This window comes from Dunckerocampus dactyliophorus, chromosome 5 (genome assembly GCF_027744805.1).
Source record: "Dunckerocampus dactyliophorus isolate RoL2022-P2 chromosome 5, RoL_Ddac_1.1, whole genome shotgun sequence".
In the NCBI taxonomy this organism is placed as follows: Eukaryota; Metazoa; Chordata; class Actinopteri; order Syngnathiformes; family Syngnathidae; genus Dunckerocampus; species Dunckerocampus dactyliophorus.
This window is the reverse complement of record NC_072823.1, coordinates 17,111,025-17,134,848: the sequence shown is the minus strand read 5'-3', so window position 1 is coordinate 17,134,848 and position 23,824 is coordinate 17,111,025. Positions and strand designations below refer to the sequence as shown.

At 40.4% G+C, this 23,824-nt stretch overlaps 1 protein-coding gene across 2 annotated transcripts in view; it reads left to right on the top strand.

Moving 5' to 3' along the window:
* sema3e (sema domain, immunoglobulin domain (Ig), short basic domain, secreted, (semaphorin) 3E) overlaps positions 1 to 23,572 on the top strand; it is a 31,923-nt gene extending 8,351 nt beyond the window's left edge. Inside the window, exons 2-17 of one of the 2 annotated variants that reach the window (XM_054777545.1) lie at positions 10,046 to 10,206; positions 10,326 to 10,385; positions 10,690 to 10,809; positions 14,895 to 14,988; positions 15,181 to 15,297; positions 16,276 to 16,418; positions 16,517 to 16,631; positions 17,818 to 17,887; positions 17,969 to 18,113; positions 18,308 to 18,533; positions 18,749 to 18,840; positions 19,744 to 19,785; positions 19,934 to 20,100; positions 20,290 to 20,357; positions 20,516 to 20,649; positions 22,219 to 23,572. In XM_054777545.1, the coding sequence (XP_054633520.1) occupies positions 10,046 to 10,206; positions 10,326 to 10,385; positions 10,690 to 10,809; positions 14,895 to 14,988; positions 15,181 to 15,297; positions 16,276 to 16,418; positions 16,517 to 16,631; positions 17,818 to 17,887; positions 17,969 to 18,113; positions 18,308 to 18,533; positions 18,749 to 18,840; positions 19,744 to 19,785; positions 19,934 to 20,100; positions 20,290 to 20,357; positions 20,516 to 20,649; positions 22,219 to 22,710 (2,246 nt within the window). In that variant the 3' untranslated portion in view covers positions 22,711 to 23,572. Of the gene's footprint in view, positions 1 to 10,045; positions 10,207 to 10,325; positions 10,386 to 10,689; positions 10,810 to 14,894; positions 14,989 to 15,180; positions 15,298 to 16,275; positions 16,419 to 16,516; positions 16,632 to 17,817; positions 17,888 to 17,968; positions 18,114 to 18,307; positions 18,534 to 18,748; positions 18,841 to 19,743; positions 19,786 to 19,933; positions 20,101 to 20,286; positions 20,358 to 20,515; positions 20,650 to 22,218 lie in introns of both variants that reach the window. The other variant, XM_054777544.1, reaches the window with a different exon arrangement.
* The last annotated feature ends 252 nt before the right edge of the window (positions 23,573 to 23,824 follow it).

Genomic DNA, 23,824 nt, shown 5'->3' with positions numbered 1-23,824 from the left:
TGTGCTTCTTGGGGCGGCGCTATAAGACGTGCCACAGCTGCTCCTCATTGGAATCATCGTCTTAGGCACCACATGTGGTGAGTGGATGGTACTCGGCTATTCCACGTGCTGGAGACGGCAAGCCTTGTTTCTATTCTACCCCCACAAGTTATGCTAGTTTGCTGTTGGCTTCCAGAGTGCCATCCATTTCCGCTAGTTATAGCTCGCGCTGCACGTCAAGTAGCTTTGTTAGGCTGTTCGAATTAGTCCTCCTTTCGCCCATTTTTCCACGGTGCCGTTTAGTTCGCTCAGCTTGCACCATTGTTTTTTGTTCATGACATTTTGTACCTCTTTCCTCTGCATACTGGGATCCACAAGCCCGGTGTTCCACACCTGGTCGTCAATAGCAAGCTTATGTTTTTGTGGCATCATGAGCTTGGTGGAAGCATCATGTCTTGTGACCTAAACTATCTGATGCTAAAGCTGTCTGAAAAAACAGAAATGTGGCATACATGTTGCCAATAGACAGCAACGATATGGGGAATCCTATTGTGCTGTACTAGCTCTCTCACCCTTCGAATACACTCCATGTGGCATTAATTTTACATTTATCACCCCACCACCACACATCTAAACACAAGGGGGTTCTTGAGTGCAGGGTCGTCTGTCAATAATGGCAACACACCCCAGACCTCAATCTGCTAAACTGCCACCCCAGCACCACCCACACCGTTACGCTCAGGACTCAATGAGAGCTGACTCCCTCCACTTTATGTCATCTCTTTGTTTGTCCTATAGCTGACATCCACTATCCATTAAGCATAACCTCGCCTCATGTCTGTGCAAACACAAGTTTTAATTCTGGCATGAAATGTGAGCTTCCCAGTGGATTCAATTATGAGCAAAAGTTTGGGCTTCAGAGAAGAAGAGAAGTTTTTGTGATCTTCTGGTTTCTGTGACTTGAATCCCTGCGCCCTGGCTGCTTAAGAGATGAGCAAATGCAAAACTAGGTTGCTCATTGGCAAACACATTGTTGTCTCAGTGTTTCCGTGCACGGTAGAGATGTGAGTGTTTATTTGGATTGCAGCACTCCAAATCATCTTGGGTATCTTCTTTTACAGCGGATTAGATGAAAGTGTCTGCCTTGAGGGAATATTTTTGCGATGTGTTTTCCATTTGATGTGGGACAACATTGGGGCCGTGCGTCGCGGCCAACAGAGGAACACCCTCCTCCACCTCCTCTCACGTCTCTAGCTGATGGCAAAGAAAGTTTTGGCTGGCTTTGGAAGACAGGAAAGAAACTTTGAGAAGAGTGTGGAATGAGCTGCAGAAATCCCCCTTGTTGCCTTTTTATCAGTTCACGTCGTGGCTACAGCTGCACATAATAACAGAGGAGATGCTCGCAGCACACACCTGTTGTGTTTTATATCAACTGTGCAATCATGTTTAATCATAATCTTTAAGTAAACACATCATAAAACACTTCATTTTTTACTAAGCATTTTTATCCCTTATTTCCTTTAGCCCTTCCTTACTGTAGTCTCATTTCCTTCTTTTCTCTCTGTTTTCCATTCCTCATTTCCATCTTCCCTTATTCATTCACTACTTGGTTCCTTCCTTAACTTGCTTTCCAAGTTTTTGGCTTCATTTTTTTTTTTCATTCTTACTTTCTGTGCAGCTTTTTGTCCCTTTCGTCTTGTTTTTCTAGTTCAGTTTTTTATTCTTGTTGTTTTGTTCATTTCTTTCTTTATTGCTTCATTGTCTTGCTTGCCTTTGGTCTTATCTTCTTCATTTTCATTAGATTCCTTCTATATTTTTGTTCCTTTATACAGTGGATTCCTACACATTTGTCATTTATGTGCTGAATTTTACATGATTTTTCATGACTGGAATTAGAACAGGTAAACAGTGTGGATTATGTATACACGGCTTGGAGAAACGCGAGGCAGAACGACCCAGCAGCCTGCGGAGCAGCGGAGGCACGTACCATCACTATAGCCGCTTGAGAGGGAGATTGAGGCAGCCCGCGTTGTTGTAGCACTAGTCTGATGACCAGACTGAAGTCTAGACTGCGACTCTGATTTATCTTTAATTATCATTCGAGTTGCAAGTACCTGTACGTCTCATCATTTAAAATATGTTTAATAAGTGTGTGAAGCATATTTAGGGCTTTAACCTGGATTGTGTTTTTATGCACATACTCAGTTTGGTACCCGTAAATAGTCACACCCACACAGTGTTGCCAACTTGGCGACTTTGGCACCAAATCTGGCGACATTCCAAACACTCTTGGGGACATATTTTGTCAAAAGCAACTCGCAACAAATCTAGCGATTCTTTCTGGTTTTCTGTTATTTGGGGACTTAAAAGTGAAAGTACGTATTGTTCTGCAGTTTCTGTTCTCACTGAGCAGCAGCGGGTGCTGCTGAGAGGTCCGCCCTGCACCAAAGCAGTCACAAGCCATCAGTTCACAGTGAGCTTCCTCGGCACAATGAGAGCATAGTGGAGCTCTACGCATCCATGAATCACGCATGTGTGAGGTGCAATGCCACCGGGGTGTGCCCTGTTTTACAGAGTGGGATCTAAAAATGTAAATGTTTCTTAATCTTCATTGAATTACTACTCATTACACTCAAACCTCGTTCTGACTCGGCCAGACAGACTCATTCAGACACCTGTCAGTGTGTAAGAACATGTGATGGGAGAACATTGTGTGTTAAATTAAACACGTAGTCCTAACTACCAGATAAAAGGTGGAGGCTGGAAGTGAGTCCGGATGTAATTATTATGCTGTCTAGACTTTGAGAGCCGCTGGACGAGATAAAAGTATTTTATTTTGATGAAGTGATGGCCACTTTTAAATTAACAAAACCAAGAGTCAAGTTTATTTGTAGTTCTAATTAATGTTATTACTCACTTTTTGGCTCTCCAACGAGGCTTGTGCTTTTTTCCGACATCATATGCACGTCCTCTGACGACATCTAGGACAGCCAATAGCTACTTTTCTTACTGAGGAGTTGGCAACGGTGCGTCCACAGGGGAACGGATCACTAGATGGAAATGATGTAATACATAAGGCACACCAACATGTGGCACTATAAACAGACAGGCCCACGTGACACACCAAAACTATATAAGACGAAAGAACGCATGTGCATAAGGTCTGTCGTCTCTTGCTTGTCAGGCTTGTCTAGACTGAAGACGAAGTACAATTACTTCTGTCAGTCACTTTGGAGTATAAGAACAAAAAAATATCAGCAGGATGTCGACTGTGGGCAATGCCAGTCGAAATAATCAGATATTTAGGCTTTTCGGCAGCAGTACAACCGGTCAGTTCTGGTGACAGGGCGGCGACGTCATCGTTCTCAGGAAGTAGTTTTTGCTTATCCCTGTGACAAGGTGCCATTGTCAAATTTTCCCACTCTGCAAGTCGTTTCAAATACCGTTTCAGGGCACCCAGAGCGATGTTGCCATGTGGATGACAGGGTGAAACGATAAAATACTTTGCCGTTTCAACCTGAAAACGTTCCCCTGTGAACAATCCCTGAGAACAGTGATTCCCAACCGGGGGTACGTGTACACCTAATGGTATGTGAGCAGGGGATACGTGGAAGCATTTAATTTCCAAGATAATAAGTCAGTATTTCATATAAAGCCAGACAATAAAATGGAACATGTGTTCTACAACTAGTTTCTGCAGGGAGACAATAACCTGTGGCACAGCTGCACCAAAATCATTACAGTTGCGTTACATTCTACTTTTGAAGAATTATCAACACGTATGAGTGAGGGGGTACTGGTACATGGTATGGAAAAAAGGCTCTGGGCATACACAAGACAAAAAAGGTTGGGAAACACTGCCTTGGAACAATGACATTCGAAGAGAGACAGGGAGGGTTCTGGAGCTGAATCTAATCTAATAATTACACCAGTCACTTGCATAGCAAATGTTGATCAAAATTGGAGGAGAACGTCGACGTCACGCTCGTAGGAAGGTTTGGGAGGAAGGTTTTTTTCCATCAATGTCCTTCCTGTCTTTCATTTTTTCAGACTTTCTTTCTCTTCTCTGACATTCTCCGCATGCCGTCCGGTTTTGTTGCCTTCTTTCTTCACTTCTGCTTTTTTGTCCTTCCCTGTTTTTTTCTTCATGTTCTCATTTACTTCCAGGTTTTCCTTTTTCTATTATCATCACATTCTTTTATCCTTGCTTCCTGTGCGTGTCCAACCAGAGCAATCACATCTCAGCGTTATTGAAAGAGACAAGTGAGAAGCAGACGAGAAAAGGGTTTTTGCATTTACGAGATCACTTTAAATAGCCATCGACGTCTGTCATCTAAATAAGTGCTAGCAGATTTGACTCCACACAAAGAAAGGAGTTCCGTGTTTTGCAAGCCAGCCTGACACACAAACGTTGGAATGGAATGTTAGAACACTCCTTGATCCAAGTTCAGCCTAACTGAGAGGCAGCTATGAGGGGATAGACACTGCGTGTGTGTGGATTAGATAATTACAGGAAGCATGTCCGAGCCCTGGCAGAGCACCACTTGCCACACCTCTTCAGTCTCTAGTACCTAGCAGTTGCAGACCCAGTGCTACTCAAACAAACAGTTGCGTTTTTTGTACATTTATACCTTAATGGCAACAAAGTACTATATGCACTCACCCACTCTTCTGCGGATACCTAATCCTATTTTAAACAAAACCCTTCCATCGGTGTGCAGTTTCACTGTGAGTAACATGAAAATGGGATAAACGCTCCCTCCATCTACGTGAGTGATCAAGTTGCACTAAAAATATACAGGCGACAGGAAAACAAATCTGACAATTACCCCCTGTAACCTCAGCATCTAACGGGACTTCAAAACAAGGCTTTCCATTATTGTGGCTCACATGAGTCATAGATGAAGTCAAAGACTTGCCCTGAATAGAGGCCACCATTTTCAAATGATACTTTTAAAAACTCACACGTCATGATTTTCTGTCATATCCTGCAGCTGACTGGGGTAGCTTTGAATCTGTACATGTTGCATGTTGTCACACACATGCATGCTTGTCAAATTAAAGGGCAGTGAAACATTTTTATGATATTTTAAATCGATTTCAAACTAATCGTGGTCAATTTGTGTGTACTGTAAATAACGAGCTATATATGTATCTATATAGCATATATATCCATTCATACAAAATATGACTTAAAATTGTTCTCAAGGTTAAAAAGAAGGCGTGGTGGCTTTTATTTTGTAGTGGATCACCACCACGATCAATTACATGTAGCTATTCATTGCACAATGGTGTAAGGATTGGGCATTGCCAGTGCCTCAATCAAACCCTTTCTTAAATGTGGAAGCCTCTGAAAGGTTAACACACACCAGGTCACCCTTTTTCCTTTCACAAGGACACCTGGTTCAAGCCTTTGGTGCACAATGAACGCTTTTTTCTCAGTTCCAGCACTGTTGAGACTCACAGGAAACACACTAGACTCAGCACTTCATTTAAATCCTTCACCCTCAAGGTTGAGGGCGGAGGTGTTTCTGCTGATTTGCACCCTGCGCTCAAGGAGCACATAGAGAGTAGGTTTAGCGGAACAGCCTGTCAGGTTCAATCAGGCTGTTGCATGTTTGCGTGCGTCCACTTGTGTACATATTGAACTCATGAGCACTACTTGATGCAGTTTGAGTGTTCTAAACCAAGCAAACCAAGAAAAATGAACTTTTAGTGAAATCATCCCTCCCTTAGAAAACAAATAATTTTTTCTGTCTAATAAAACCGTGTCATAAAACTTTCATAAAACATCCATAAAAGTGTTGAAACGGCTCGTATTATTGGTGATAGCGATGCATGATATGACATACTTAGAGCAAGCCAAGGCAGAGTCACCACATGGGACGACACCATGATATTAAAAGATAACCTAGCTTGTTGGTCTTAGTCATTCTTTGGGGATATGGTGAATTTGAAACACGTACCGCAATATCTTTTGATATGACACAGACAACTGAATCAGTCATTCATATCAGAAGTAAAAAGTGGAACATTTTTCCACTAGCGAATAATATCCCACTGATGTGATATAGCTTTGTGGTTTTCCCAAACTGGTAACATGAATTTATAACTATAAATATAACATTTGGATATGATAAGATTGTGTGCCAGAGTGGAACTGCACGTGTTAGAGCATCATATAGTACATTATGAATACAAGACTGAGACATGGTGCGCATTTTAAACCTTACTGCCTTAATACTAATACTGATATTAAGAAATTAGATTACCCTCACTATTTCACGTTTGGAAATGTCAGACGACACTACTGCCTTTTGTTCTGGAGAAAGTACACAAGAGCTAATAAAAAAAAAGTCACAGATGAAATGACTATAATAAAAAGATGGTTTCATAAAAACAGACTAAGTAAAACTAAGATAATGCTCTTTGGTAATAGCAGAAAGGATGCTTATGCACAAATACTGATTGATGGAGTGGACATTATTAAATTAAATATTGGGGGGCCATAATAGGTGAAAAGATGAGCTGGAAATTTCACAATAAAAATATACAACAAAGTGGTGAGAAATACATCAATATTGAATACAGCAAAATTTGTCCTGGATCAAAAATCACTCCGTACTCTCTATTGCTCTCTGGTATTACCATATCTAACTTATTGTGCTGAGATATGGGGAAATAACTATAAAAGTACATTTCACTCGCTAAAGGTACTGCAAAAAAGATCAATCACAATAATCCATAATGCCGTGTATAAAGAACATACAAATCCCCTATTTCCTAGTTCATTTAAATGAAACAGCTAAAAGTATGAATAAAGCAAACAATAATCTGCTACCCAAAAATGTCATACAGTCCTTTCTCAACAAGAGAGGAGAAATATGACCTCAGAGAAAAATTATACATACGACACTTATACACAGGAGCAATGCTAAAAACCTTCAGCATTTCAGTATGTGGAATAAAATTATGGAACAGATTGAGCAAGGAACTAACAGGAGCAATTTCAAGAACAATACAAACAGTTGATGTTTGCAAAGTACAAGGATGAAGAGTCCTGAACCACTGTGCACAACAAACTCTTCATTCTTGTGAGCTCATTGTCTGTACGCACCCATTGTCCATTATCATATTACTGTGTTTTGTTTCAATTGTCAATGCTTCAGTATGTCTAATCACGACTACACTTATTACTAACTCTTCATTCTTGTGAGTTAATTGTCAGTGCTCACCCAGTATCCAACTATGCTTTGTTATGTCTATTTCATAAATCTTATTTATTATGATTGTCATATGAAGTAGGTACAGTAACAATAATTTTGACTACTATTTTACCACATTATTACATGACCTTATCATTTTCCTATGTATTTAACCAGCAAAGAGTGCATTTGGAACACAGGAAGTGGACACATGTATTGTAATTCATGTAAAACGGATGGGGGTTGGATTAAATAAGCTTTGCTTCCTACTCCTTTTGGACATGTGACACTATGAATATGAAAAAAATATGTAATGTATTCCAATGTAAACCATTTCCATAATAAATCCCCCAACAACATCATTAGAATAGCATTACAATTATAAAAAACATCTACAAGATGTAGTCATGTAATGTGCCACAATAAATGTAATTAAAGTGGAATAGAAACAACAACGAGGATAGATAAAGTGGTGTGAATAACTGTTTGCCCACTTCCTGATTTTTTTTTTTTTTTTGTTGCATGTTTGTCACATTTAAATGTTTCAGATCATCAAACTAATTTAAATATTAGTCAGTGACAACACAACTGGCCGCACGGTGGTCTAGTGGTTAGCATGTTGCCCACATGTTGACCTGGGTTCGAATCTTTGTTGGGCATTTCTGTGTGGAGTTTGGGGAAATATCCAAACCTACATGGCCAGGTGTGAAAAAGTGATTGCCCCTTCCCTTTTCCCCCCCAGAAAGAAAGTAATTTCCATTTGTAAAGATTTGGGACTCCAGCGAACCACAGTGAGAGCAATTATCCACAATTGAAAACGAAAACATGGAACAGCGGTGAACCTTCCCAGGAGTGGCCAGCCAACCAAAATTACCCCACGAGCGCAGCGACGACTCATCCAAGAGGTCACAAAGGACCCCACAACAACGTTAAAAGAACTGCAGGCCTCACTTGCCTCAGTGTTCATGACACTACCATAAGAAAGACACTGGGCAAAAACGGCCTGCATGGCAGAGTTCCAAGACCAAAACCACTGCTGAGCCAAAACAACATTAATCCTCGTCTCAATTTTGCCAGAAAACATCTTGATGATCCACAAGATGTTTGGGAATATGCTCTGTGGTCTGATGAGACAAAAGTTGAACTTTTTGGAAGGTCTGTGTCCCATTACATCTGACGTAAAACTAACATCATACCAACAGTAAAATATGGTGGTGGTAGTGTGTTGGTCTGGGGCTGTTTTGCTGCTTGAGGACCTGGAAGACCTGTAATAAATGGCGCCATGAATTCTGCTGTCTACCAAAAAATCCTGAAGGAGAATGTCTGGTCATCTGTTTGCCGAAACAAACTTGGGTTCTGCAGAAGGACACTGATCCAAAACACATCAGCAAGTCCACCTCTGAATGGCTAAAGAAAAACAAAATAAAGACTTTGGAGTGGCCTAGTCAAAGTCCGGACCTGAACCGGCTCAAGTTGCGGCACTAGCATTTTGTGACTGTGTTCCTTATTATTGTGCACATAAAAAAATTGTCCATAAAATGTGTAGTCAATTGACGACAGCTTGTCACATGCGAAGCCTATTTATGGCAGCGTGCGTGATTGCTCACGTCTAATTTGACTTTCTGGCATCTTTTACCCGTTTGCACTACCTCTCTGGCGGTAGCTAGCTAGATCACAGGCGAGCTAGAAGTGGCTATCACATCCATGCTAACTTACTTTTTAAAGTGTCACTTCACAATCTTGCTCTCTTGTTATCATTAGAAAACTTATGGCTTGTCTTCAAAACACTAAATGTGTGTCTGAGTTGTTCAACAAACACGTAGTGTGTCCAGCTTTAGACAGTCATGCTGTCACACTCCAACAGGTACTGTAGCTCATATGCTAGCGGTAGCTCACCAGCTGATGGAGAGTAGCTCACCGAAGAACTACTTTGCTTCACGTCTTAGTAGTTTTGTATATATAATATATTATTGAACAATTCATTTCCCTTGTTTTACTCTAAAACAGGCATCACATTAAATTTAGGTTCGTGTCAAATAGTACAAAATTTTATACTTTTGTACTAATAGTCACGTAGTACTATTGACTAAATAGGTCATGTGACAAGAGGCTCAGCATTTTAAACTCCCACTTAAGTGCTCTCAGCAACTTTGCCATTACATTAACAATGTTCTCGGTTCATGTTCTGTTGGTTGTTGAAAACGCCATAGAAAGACGTGTACAGGGAATGATGTCTGGTGAATGATGTGGACAGAGAATTGGGCCATCCCCTGCCAATCAACAACTCTGGAAATATTTCATTTAGGAACCCGATGTGAATAAAAACTTTAACCACCATTGAGTACATACAGCAAATTAGAATAATTTATCTCTGAGCAATTGCTTTTGGAATATGTTTTTGTTATTGGAAAGAGACACCCCTGGAGATGTGCTATGACTATCCAATCAAATGGCATTAAAATGACGTTCCTGCATACGTTCTAATTGACCTGTCAACTCAAAATTTGCTTGTTAAATAATCTGTTGAAGTCAAGATGAACTGTGTTTGGTTGAAATGGCTAAAAAATACTGGAAGATATGTAAGTAGTATTCATGAAAAGTAAAAAAAAGAAAAGAAAACTCAATATAATGTTGAAATAATAATAACGATTTCTGAAAGCCCAGCAATAATTATTATACAATATATGAATAAATAATATATCATGATTACAAATTCCAGGCTACATGGCTGTTGAGAGGATAGAGAAATGAACTTTTGCACTATTTGACGCACTGAGCAGCAATCTAAACAGCTGCAATGCTGTTGTTACAATCCTTTTGTTCATTTTCTATGTCTTATGTCGATGTTATCTCTGCTGCAGAGCTTTGGCAGCTGAACAGGACCTGGGTGTTTCAGGGCCAGGGAGTGCCTCTTCAACCCCAGACCATGCTGCTGGATGAGGGCCATGAGAGGCTTTATGTTGGGGCCAAGAATACTTTGTTCTCCCTCAGGCTGGACCAGGTTAACACACACTACAAAGAGGTAAGAATGCAGACTTATGAACTCATTGTGAATCAATTAGTTCAATAAAGACTGACCAACTTGTGGTATACAATCAATTCATTGTTTCTTCTCTTTTTAAATGAATCGTTGTCTTGCAGATCCACTGGGCCAGTACTGAACCTCAAATAGAAGAATGCTTGATGAAGGGAAGGGAAAAAGTAAGTATTTGACTGGGTGACTTGTTATTTATAAATGTATTTCATTTTTAGAATATGCAGAGGGCCAATCAAAAGTAAGGGCCACACTTTGGACACTCCTGGCATAGAGTAAATGAAAACACATGTCATGTATTTTGGCCATTTCAGGTTCCACGTGTCTTACAGTGCTGACTGACCTTTCTTTAACCTGACCTATTGACATTATTGACAATGCAGTAAAAGTCTGGCATTTTTCCATTGCGCGTTTCCCTCCCCACATGCGATGTCATCAACCAGTGATTCATTTGTTTAACTCTTCCAACAGATGGAATGCGCAAACTACATCAAGGTCTTGCAGCAGTACAACCAGACCCATCTATTGGTCTGTGGAACAGGGGCTTTTAACCCCGTCTGTGCGTTGGTACAAGTGGGAAACACAGGGAAGGTAAGGAGTTTTCAGGTAATATTTCTTGTACGATGGTTCCTAGGCATGCCATACCGACTGCCGGGACACATTGGTCAAGTAAATAGCTAATAGTGGCAACATAAACACAAATGTTGCTGTGTCTTAGCTCTGGATACTGCTGTATCACACTCCACAGTCCCCACTTTGATGCGGGGCCCCCCAGTCTCCTCTTGGATGAAATTGTTCTCCTTACCGCAGAAGCCACATGCACAGAAGTAAACTCTAAAATCCAATAGTAGAAGTAGAACAAACAAAAACAAGTTCATCTCACTTGAGTGTACCAAGTGAAACGTAAACATCTACTGTGGTCAACTATAACTATTAAATTCCATTAACTTGTTTTTTTCAAGGAAATCGGTTTGCATGTTTTTTTAACTAATGGATTTTACAGATAGGAAAGTCTCGCTGACCTCCATTGCAGTTGTCCGTATGTGTGTCTCGTTCTGACTCATGTGTCCAGGCAGCCTCTGACTTGAAGTTATTATAAAACTTTGATGGTATCTGTATTACATGGATGGGTAGCATGCAATGTTCCACAAACGACCTGAGCATCACCCACTGTGAGCGCCATCAGACGTGCACACTTGTAGCATCACACCTGTCCAAAACCTGAGAACTTGAGGTAATCTCTGTTTTGCAGCAGCCTGTTCCGTCACCATTTCATTCTGGAAATGCACTTGAAAGTGATGCCACATTTGCTGAATGTGTTTACTTTTGTCTACGTAAAAAATGAAAATTAAAAAAAATCTCAACTGAAAAAAAGCAACCACATTCCGGTCCCTTCGGCATCACTTGCGCAAGCTCTGCGTAACACTTACTGTATTCGGTAAGCCCGGCCACCAAAATAAAAGCAGCCCCACTATCGCATGCACGGTGAAGCCACTCATTTAGTCCACACTTTACACTCAGCCAGAAAACTGGCTCAGGGCAGCCCTTTCTCATTTGAAAAAAAAATTAAAAAATATTCATCTCTTTCTATTCTTCTGTTCCCACATACTCTGACAGACAGTCCACCTTAAAAGACCTCTTTTTTCACTTTAGCTTGGTGAATGGATGTGGTACTTCCCATTTGTGTTGCCATAATTCGCGGTTAGCTCCCCTGAACCTGTAGCTATGCGCTAACCTGCAAAACAACGGTATGTGCGACGTAACATGCAGTTAATGAATTCATTGGCATCTTAAGTAAATATTTACCAACAGGATCTCTCATTGGCTGGACAGTGTTCGTCATTGTGTTGTTACCGCTTGTCGCCTGTCACTCGCAGAGTCACATTGCAAAATGGTACAGAATCAATTGCTATGTGTTTATTTTATTTACAGTTCAGGTTGGATTATATTTTGTTAAGCTGCAATGATTTGCTGTGCGGTGAGAACACAAGATCAGTGTGCGGACGTGCGCAGCTTAGAGGGAACGTTGGTAGCATGCGCGTTTTATAATCATTCAACAAACGGTCAATAACATATGGGCAATTAGACTAAGTACAACATGTTTTGCTTGATAACAGCCATGTTTTCTTGCACAAATTTTACAGACATGCTTGTCAGTCCCCAACAGTGGTGTGAACCAAATCTGCTGATTCAGCTAAACAACCTAAAATATTGCAGTGGGTGTTGTATAGAGCACATTGAGTTGTGTGAGAGATTTCAAGTCAATCAGACTTACGAGGTCAAACTTTGACATGTACCATAAGATGTATATATCAGATAAATAATAGCACAGGGAATACAGTACAAAAGCCTGTTTTGCTAATGTTTTACCCTATTGTGTGCAATGGCTCAGGAGTAGAAGAGTTATACAAAAAATACATTGAGTCATGTGACACCCCTTAGGCTATTTAGTAAGGGTGCAACAATGCATGTATCTGTATAAAATCGTTTGATACAGTGGTCTTGATTCGATACCACTAGGAATCGAGCAATACTGAAACCCAAGTCAGAAACGTCACATGACACCAGCTGACACCAAGGTCCCCGTAAAATCCCAGCAGAGGCAAGCAATTGGCTGCTCCTGTTGTGGCTGGCAGCCGGCATCTCGAGCAGCATTTAAAACTGCATTTTTCATCTGTGTTATCCAAATTCCGGATAAATAACTCAGCGGTAAGATGCATATACATATACACATATACATATACAATAAAAGTCCTCATTGCATGTGTAGTGTTTAGTTCCACGCAAAGCCTTAAAAAAAAGTAATTGTGTTTTTTACACTTACTTGTTATTGTTGCTATTATTTTGTGATGAATTGAACAATTATGAAGATTTGTATAAGTTTTGTATATACTGTACATCTATATAAGTTGTATATGTTTTGTGTAAGTTTTATATGTACGTTTTTCATGCTTTGCCTTGACTTCAACTGCATTGTTATTTTGATAATTATTTTCAACCTGTTTCTATACTAATCTGTGGAAATATTGAATGCTATCTGAATCTGAATCTGTGGGCGTACCTATTGCTGAATTATGTGTAATTATCTTTATTGCCTTCTTGAATTGAATCTTTAATTATATATTTTATTACTATTTTTACAGGATGCTGTTTTTTGGTAGCCCTAACTACTAACTATGTATGCACAGCAGAAAATAAGGCAGGTATAGCTGCACCAGATACTGTCGTCCCTCGTTTATCGCGGTTAGTTGGTTCCAGCCCCGACCGCAATTTCAGTTCAATATTAATAAATGGAGTGTTTTCATAGTTAGAGCATAGAAAACCTGTTAATGACTTTTTTTTACAGCCATGTTAACATTATATAACACTTCTGTAGTGACCTTTATACTGGTATTACCTAATATAGTAGACATGATAAGCAATAATAAGACATAATAACTCACTGTCAGCACTGGGAATGTTCCTTGTTGTTGTAGTATCTCGAACTTAATGTGGGTCGATCGCATGGCATTAAAAAACTCCCTCACTGTGACGTTTGATTGATTGATACACAGGACTGCCAGTCTAACATTAATCTGCCATACATTAGACAATACTGCTAGCTTTGTTTACACCACATTGTGCACCTCTTTTGGGCAGGCTACAGGATCTCTGAAGTGACACAAAAGACGGCTTTAACAATAGCGAGTTAACGAGTTAGCCTCCAATTTATTTATCCTAAATTAAGAATAAAATCGAACCGAAACGTGAATTTTCTGAATTGTTGTACCCCTAGTATTTAGGTGTAGGTAATAACATTTCAATTGTATCTTTGCGATAATTTATAGTCTTATAACACCAGTAGTTTGACTCATACGCAAAGCCACCATTTAAGCGTGATACAGTGTAGCGCATACAGTAGTTGCATAATGTCACCGAATGGTGCATGAGTGTCTGTAAGCTGCATTCTTTCAGGGGTCCAGTGAGTTGAATAGGCCAGTTAGGAAGCACACTCAGCTACAACTCATATCATTTGCACGACCTGAGCAAACCTAAACTGCGAATTGCACATTCATACTATTACCAATTGAATGCAGTTACACAGGTGTTCCATCAAATTGCAATGTGGAGTTATAAGGACTTAGGCCTATCACACGGCTTCTCAGCTTGATTTGGATATACGCATAACATGATAGATGAGTTTGACCTGGAGATGACCTTTGTGACCGTCATCCGAGGGGGTGTATTCACAAAGCAGGGGGGTTCCCAGGGTTTCTTCATAAATCAGTGATAGCCTTTGTGATCTGCTAGTGATGGGTGTAAACACTGTTGAGTTAAAACACATACTGTGACTTCAATGTATACGTCTGTATACATCTTATGTATGTTGGGGGGCCTCCCTCATACATGTTCCACCTGCTGCCTAAAGAAGTGTGATGAAAAGTGAATACGTATTTAACCTGCTATCACATAAGAGCAAGGTGTAGCTGTACAGACAACAGTTGGACATTTGGGGTCATCCATCACGTACCTCTGTCTGCCTACCTCCCTCTCATTCATCACTTCCTAATCACTCCCTTCTATAATTCACTCTTGCATGTTCTTTTGTTTTGTTTTTAACATTTGGATGCTTGTTGTTTGGTTGGATGCATTTTGATGTATGTTAATGTGCAGCTTACTGGGTGAAATGTTCACAGGATAAGCTGTTTGTGCTTGAAGAGGAGAGTGTTGCAAGTGGCCGAGGACGATGTCCTTTCAATCCCCACAGTCCCTGCACATCCACACTCACAGGTAAAAGCTAAAATTACAGCTTCAATATTCAATATTCGATCTTTAGGTTCAAATTCATCCACTAATCAGATTTAAAATGTAGTTGGTGACTTCAAATGACCAAATACTGCCATCTAGCGGTGATGTTTCATTATGTAATACAATGTACACCCTGTTCTAAACTGCATTGCTGCTTACCTTGTGTGTCCTAAGGTGGAGAGATGTATGTGGGCCTCTATACAGACTATTGGGAGAATGATGCTGCTTTGTGTCGACTTAACAACCGCACCTACACACGTACTGAAAGAGACGACAGGCAACAACTTAATGGTCGGTCAAGTTTTTAATTCTTTTTAAAACATATCTTTCATCACACCAGTTGGCAATTAATATATAATAACAATGATTAAAAAAAAGAAATATTTAATAAAAATCTGTATTTAATTAGAAATATTTTAATTAAATTCTATATTTATATAAGTATATATATATTCCGAGGGAAAGGCTTCTTGAGACGTCATCTGTACTTCTGTGAAGAAGGTGTCGGACGTTTCGCTCCTCATCCGAAGAGCTTCGTCAGCGAACTAATAAGTGCTGGTAGCCTAGGCCTTAAATACAGTACGAGTGGGTGGAATTGGTGTGCCAACACCCTCCTCCTATTGGTTCCTTACACTAAGCCTGGGCGGAGTAGTGGTATAATCCTCTCCTGCTATTAACACCTCCGATAAAAGGGAAGTGTCGCTCCCTGAGTTGGGTATGAACGACTCTGATACTGGCTTGTTAGCATCTATTGTTCTGGCTCGGCCCTGGCTTCACCTCATTTGCAAGACTAAGAGCTGTGGGTTTTGGTCTCAGTAACCTGCTGAACACAGGGTCCAAATTAAACCTCAAACCACCATTCCGATTCAATGATGGGTTCTGTTGTTTGACAAAAATAGCTTCCTTTACTCCTCTTTCAAACCATCTGTATTCTGAGGAGTAAAGGAAGCTATTTTTTACTCCTCTTTCAAACCATCTGTATTCTGAGGAGGTAATCATTACTGCACTGACCTGGATATAAGACAACCCTGAATCTATAATGGCCTCTGTTTATAATTATGTTATTAATATTACTTTTACTTGATCGGTATAGCATCTCACTACTGCAAAACAGCATAAATTACATTTGGCCCAATAACTTGAAAGTGACTTGAACTTCTCACACAAGTCCATGTTGATAGCCCAAGCCCATCACGCCATGGTGCCAACATTTCAAACAATCCCACTTTTACACCAGAAGGCATTTCTTACAAATTCCTCTGCCCACAGAACCCAGATTTGTGGGCTCAGCGGTTATCCCTGACAACGACGACAAAGATGACGACAAAGTTTACTTCTTCTTCACTGAACGCGAGGTGGATGCTGAGGGGGTCAACAAGGCCGTCTACACTCGCGTCGGACGAGTCTGTGCTGTAAGGATTTGACTTACTGATTTGTGGAGGAAATGAATCATAGAGCCAAAGCGCTGAGAGTGCAGTCATCAATCATTTATGTTCTATGACCCCCTCAGAATGATCAAGGAGGACAGAGGATGCTGGTAAATAGATGGAGCTCCTTTCTAAAAACGCGTCTCATCTGCTCTGTGGCTGGACCTGATGGCATTGATACTCACTTTGATTTACTTGGTGAGGACATGTGGTGCACCTCATTTATTTGGAGTTCATTCCCAAATTTGGAAAATTGCAGAAATAATCCTAATCTGCATGGAACATTTATCACCCATGAGCACAATAAAATACAACATGCTTTGATGACATTTCTACAGAGGTGAAAGCTTCTGATGAACATATCAAATGTGATTTCATTTAACTTTTACATTCTTACCAAATGCACAATCTGGATCGGCTCTACTTTAAATATGGTTTGATATTAGGGCTTCTGATCCTGCATACACAGAGCAACCTACTTTGATGACATTTTTTACATGTCAAATGGGATTTTCATGTCAAATAATTTTTTTTGTCAAATGCACGAACTGGATCTGATTCAGATTATACTTTGCTTGGCATTACAGTATAACGCCTGCTTATGTGTACTCTGCAAAGAGCAAATCATATCATATATGACAGCAATATAAGCTTCTCAACATCCTTCCATCCATCAATTTTCTGTACCGCTTCTCCTCATTCGGGTCACGGGGCATGCTGGAGCCTATCCCAGCTGACTTCGGCCAATCGTGCCATTCACACTCACATTCATACCTATGGACAATTTAGAGTCGCCAATTAACCTAACATGCATGTTTTTGGAATGTGGGAGGAAACCGGAGTACGCGGAGAAAACCCACACACGCACGGGGAGAACATGCAAACTCCGCAAAGAAATTCCCAAGGGAGCATCAAAGCCAGGTCTTCCTGATCTCCACACTGTTACTGTGTTGGCCAACATGCTAACCACTAGACCCGCTTGTCAACATGTAGAAACATATAAAAAAAGTTTTAAAAGATTTGTATGTGATTTGCAGTACATGGCTGCAAAGTGAACAATCTGGATCAAATCCAAATTAAACTTGACTGTATATGCATATGCACAGAGAAAACTTTGTTCCATTAAAATAAAATTTGACTTTAATACTTCTCAACATGTAAAAAATGCCCAATATGGAGAAACATGGATCAGATCCAGAATAAACTTGGTTTGGAATAATAATAATCGGTTTAAGCATGAATACACCAAAACTTTGTTCAACTCAGACGCGATTTGACAGATATTAGATTTGCCAAAAGCACAGTATACATTGGATCCAGATCATTCATAACAAAAAACACAAATAAAATGAGTGGAAAGACAAATGTACAAACTGTATTTCAGAGGATGTCTACGTATTGAAGAACAAAGATGGGAAAAACCCAGAAATCTTTGGCCTTTTTAGCACAACAAGGTGAGGAGAAATTCTATTTCATCACATGAACACAATGGTGTTACTGATATTGACAATTAGTAATAAAGCCTTATTCTGCAGTGCGGTGTTTAAAGGCTATGCGGTGTGTGTCTATCACATGGATGACATCAGAGCAGCGTTTAACGGTCCGTTTGCCTTCCGAGAGAGACCAGAGCATCACTGGACACCTTCTGAAGATAGAGTACCCTACCCACGGCCTGGATCTGTAAGTCCATGATGAATTTATGCACTTTGACTGATGGGAAACTGTGAGCAAGTAGAAGACACTGCTGAATGTTCACACTGTTGTTAGATGTTTCTACAGGCCACACATAGACTACATCACGCCAGTATGTTATTTACACAGCCTACAGTCACAAAGTAATCAAATATTGTCTAAATACGTCATCTCCATGACAGTGTGCCAGCAAAGTGAACGGAGGAGGCTTCTCCAGCTCCAAAGAGTTTCCAGATGAAGTTTTGCGGTTCGTGCGCTCTCACCCTGTGATGTATCGTCCCGTTCTACCGCAACATCAGAGGCCGGCCTTCCTGCAGACAGAGCCAAGCAGCAGAAAGTTGACCCAGATTGCAGTTGACAGAGTCCAAGCTCAGGATGGACACTACCATGTTCTTTATATAGGCACAGGTACAAAACTTGCAAAATACTTTTCTACATTATGATGTGCAGAATCCCACTGTGCAAATGTATTGGATGAAAGTGTTTTTGTTTACAGAACTGAGATTACAGTATTTGGATCAAAATTTGGAATATTGTAAAAAAAAAAAAATTATAATTTGTGAAAAGTTGTCTATTATCTATTTTTAGGAGGTTTTGACATTTTTCCCTCATTGTTCCTCTAGATGACTCTATGGTGTTAAAAGTAATCACGATCTACAACAAAGACTCTGACACTATGGAAGAAGTGCTGCTGGAGGAGCTGCAAGTATTTAAGGTACAAATGTGACGTGAACATCTTGTAATCAAACTATGGCCTGGGAAGCACATTGAAAATAGTTTTCAATACTAAGTTTTCACTATTAGTGAAGGGACCACAGGTAGGGCAACATCTCTGCAGGTCGCAGGTGTGTGTGAGTGGTAGGAAGAAAAGCTATCACTTGCTTGAGGAGAATTTGTTGGGCACTAACTGCGGGTTTGAAATGACAGCTCTCTTAGCCGATACGGATTTGGTAATTAATTGTGGTGTCATTACATTTATTTTAAATAATATGAGAAACAATGTGGATGAGAGAAGGGAGAGCAAAGGTCATATTACTTGCCACTGCTTTTCCAATCACAATTTTCTGACTATATTTGAAATAAAATCAGGTAATAAAATGATATAAAATTACATTTTAATAATACATTGAAATTATTTCATAATTGTATAATTTATTATTAGTACTACTGTAACCCCTTTAGTCGAAGGCGTGGTTCATGCGCCTCCGTGACTCTGCGTTGTGTTTTTGATGTTGGGATGTGATGGATGGAGATGACCACGAACCAGGGGGCGAATGTGGTGCTGACACACAACCTCTTTATTTAGACTTCATGTAAAGAAAATGGAACTGAAGGTCAGGCAGCAACAAACAGGAAAGACCCAACAGAAAGTACACCCAAGAGGGACGGGAACAACAGAAAGTGGGGTGCACAAACTCCTGTGACCCCTGCTGGCACAGACAATGAAATTACCTACTGATTTTAGTTGATGTCCTACTGAACATGCACAAGGTAGCTGTGTTGAATATTTCATGTGATAAAATAAACACAATACAAAAGAATTAGACAATACAAGTTTTTCTGTGAACGCCTCATCTACGCTATATCTGCCTAACAAACAAAATGTGTCTTTTTCCAGGTTCCCGCTCCAATAAAAGAGATCATTATATCACCTAAAAGGGTAAGAGAAGACTTATTTGTTTTTGCAATTCTGCTTTTTAGCCACAAGATGATAACACTGCGTCACTTTGCATGATTTCACACTTGCATCATTCCTAGTTGACTTGGTTGAGGGAATGAAAATCCTGTCCATGTTTTTGGGTCCCCAGCAACACTTGTATGTGGGGTCAGACGTGGGTGTGGCCCAGGTCAAACTGCATCAGTGTGACCTCTATGGCTCAGAATGTGCTGATTGTTGTTTGGCTAGAGACCCCTATTGTGCTTGGGACGGCCTCACCTGCTCCAGATACTACCCTGCTGGAGCCTACACCAAGAGGTATACCAAAAATGTCTTGTTTCTCAGCTTGCTGTGTGTGAGTGACATGAGCTTGAAAGACATGACACATAGTCAAGTGTTATATAACCCGCTTTTCCAAAAATGCTCCCTCACTGTTTGCTCTCTGCCTCCTCTGTCAACAATCCTTTCATCGCACATTCCAAATCGCTCCATTTTCTCTCTCAGCAGACGATTCAGGCGGCAGGATGTTCGCCATGGCAACGCCGTCCAGCTGTGCAATGGGCTACAAATCGATGGTTAGTGCAACAGAGCACACGTGTGCATAGCCTCAAGTCGGCTTTTGTCTCAAAGAAATGCTGCTGTGCTTGATAAGCACTTGTGGACATGTAAATATGATCAATTCACATGGTAAAATGATTGCTATCAAGCCATTTAACCTGTGTGTACTCTCCAGATGAACAATGGCACAAAGCTGAGGAGAAAATTGTGTTTGGTGTAGAGGGCAACAGCACTTTGATCAAATGTGTGCCTCGATCGCTTCAGGCCAAGGTGCTGTGGTTCTTACAAAAAGAACAAGGCAAACAAGAGGTGAGTCTTATTCACTCAACAATTTGTTTTGAGCTGAACTCAAAATGTAAAACGCTTTCTATGTAGACAAAATGCCTATCTCTCTCAAATATTGTTCACAAATCTGTCTAAATCTGTTAGTGGGCATTCAGAATTTAGAATGCATTCACCTCACAGGTGTGCATTCTCAATGGGTGACACCTGTACGCAAGTCCTGAAAGCTGAAAACATCCCAGTTCTTGCATGGCCAGCATACTCACTGGACATGTCACCCATTGAGCATGTTTGGGATGCTCTGGATGGCCGTATATGGTATTTGAGGCAAATTGGTGGTGATTTACACTCAGATGGCTGTTTTTTGGACCCCTCTGGACCTCCCAATACAGACAAACTGCACATTTTGGAGTGGTCTTTATTGTGGCCAACCAAAGGCACACCTGTGCAATAATCACGCTGTCTAATCAGCATGTTGACATGTCACACCTGTGAGGTAGATGAATTATGTGTGGATTATGAATTCTCATGAACACAGGTTTAGACAGATTTGTGAACAATATTTAAGAGAGATAGGTATTTTGTGTACATATAGAAAAGCTTTACATCTTTGAGTTCAGCTCATGAAAAATGGGAGCAAAAACAAAAGTGTTGCGTTTATGTTTTTGTTGAGCAGAGATGTATTCAGTAGCTCAAAAAAGTGACAACAGCCTTCACATTGCATCAAGTACCAAGGGACAATACTATAGTGATGAACAGTGGATATCATTTAGATTAGTCAGCGTACAGCTTGTACAGCAGTATATACTGTATTTGCTGTCCTCTGAAAATGAGTCAATACAGATCCGTTATCGTCTAAATAGTGGCAATACAAGTGAGTACACCTCAAAGTGAACGTGTCCAAATTGGGTGCAAAACTGTATTTAGTGTGAGCACCATTGTTATCCATCTTCCTTGATCCTCTGGGACATGGAATTCACCAGAACTGCACAGGGTGTTACTGGAATCCTCTTGCACTCCTCTGTGATGACATCACAGCGCTGGCGGATGCTAGACACTTTGCACTCATTTTCAGTGAATAGTAGATCTATATTGCTATAAAGTATGTCCAAGTTCCACTTCTTTGAGAAGATGTACTGTAATAAAAAGGTTGCAGAAATGTGAGCGGTGTCCTCACTCCTCGTTATTGTGAGATGTTGAAGAAATAAGTAGTGAGTACTTGTGACTATTTTGAGCCAAGTATTTAAAACAGGCAGGAAACTATTATTTAGCTATGGTTTACATTAAAAGGGGTATATAAATATTATTTGCAGTGAAATGTTATGAGAAACTAGCTAATGGTAGGTGTTATTTGAAAAGACTTTACTTTCTGTAAGATATGTGTGTGTTATTTTGAAGTCCGGTTAACAGGAAGTGACCGCTGCACGAGCTGTATTCGAACTTCATTGTATGCAAGCACTTCCCTCCTGCTCTGTACATTTCTATAGCTTTAAGACTAAACAAATGCTCATAAGATAATCATCTGCCAGCTTATTAAGAAAATAAGCTTTGACTGCCTAACAGTTGTGAAGAAGTGTTCTTTTTCCCTCTGGGCAGGTTCATGAAGATGAGCGGGTCATCTCGACCTCGCACGGGCTGCTTCTGTTAAGCGTGAGAAGTTCTGATGCCGGTGTGTATGTGTGCCAGACTGTAGAACACGGATATGTGCACACGTTATTGCGCGTCACTCTTCATGTACTCAGAGGAGAGATGTTGGGGTCAGCGATCCACAGCAGCAATGGTCAAGGAGACAAAGCTGGATCCTCATGCCATTCCCACATCAACCAACCCCCAGCGGGCCCGAGCATCACTCCCAGGACTCTGGTGCCACCCTCCCCCAATTCCAAGCAATGGTACAAAGAGTTCCTTCAGCTGATTGGCTACAGGGATGCCCAGAGAGTGGAAGAGTACTGCGAGAGAGTATGGTGCCCTGATAAGAAACGCAAAAAGACCAAGAAGAAGTTTGTTGCCTCAAGTGGTGAGAAGAGAGGTAAAGGGAAGGGAGAGGAGGGACTCCATCGAGCCCCCAGGCACACTTTTGACACCTGAGCACACTATACAGATCAAAGGTCATTGCTTTGAGTCTGTTCTTGAAAGAATTTAGCGGGATTTTGTACAAAAAGTTGTAAATAGTAGGAGGATACTCAAAAAATTCAAATAAAAAGGCATAAATCATGAAAATGATGAGCAATTTTGTCACAAAGTTAAATGTTTGGAGTGGGAAAACAGTCCAGTTCAAATGACTTTTCGTAGATTTCCTATTAAAATCTAGTGACAAAACTGGTTTTCAATAAGCACTCATTTATTGGTAGCTATTCAATTTTAGACTTTTAGTTTGACAATGCTTTAAAATGAAGCACTTGCCTTTTTGTCCACTGCGTGGTGTCCGAAGCGATGGCGCAAACTGACAAAACGAGGCCCTGCTTGGAGCTGGGCGAGAGATTAGGTGACGACGAGGACATTGATCTGTGGAGACGAAACACACTGTAAATACAAGCTCCTGTGGACCGACCCCATCAAGGCGGCCGTCGATCAGAACGCACTCTGCGATCTCTTCCAACTGTTTTAGTGCTGTGAACGCACCGCATGTGTATCTCACTGTATCTGTCATGACAGAAAAAATATGTGCTATATATTATTAATATTATTATGCCAATGTATGATGATAACTTATTCTCTTGGTTCTGGCTTATGTAATTCTTTCGATGTCATAAACTGGAAAATGTAATGCTGTTGTTTATTTGTTTGTGTTATGAGTGTTTGTTATAATGTTTATGCCATAGCTGTGATGTCCACAGCCCATACAGTAGAATGAAGCCAAACCACTATTATAAATATATCCTACATCAGAAACATGCATTTTTGTATTATATATCATGATCTCAATGAAAATAAAGACAATTTAAGCACTTGTCCAAATTGTTACGGTAAATAAAATCACCATATTAGTCACATGGATGCTATTACAGTATAGGCAATGAGAGTATTTTGTCTTGTATTATTTTGTCTAAAATCAATGGTAATATACGTCCTCTTCCTACCAGTAGAAAACAACATTTACATTTCGTACTGAAAAGAAAGGGCTGCATGGTGGCCTAGTGGTTAGCATGTTGGTCACACTTTGAGGAGATCTGGAAGATTTGGGTTCAAAGCTCTGTTTTCT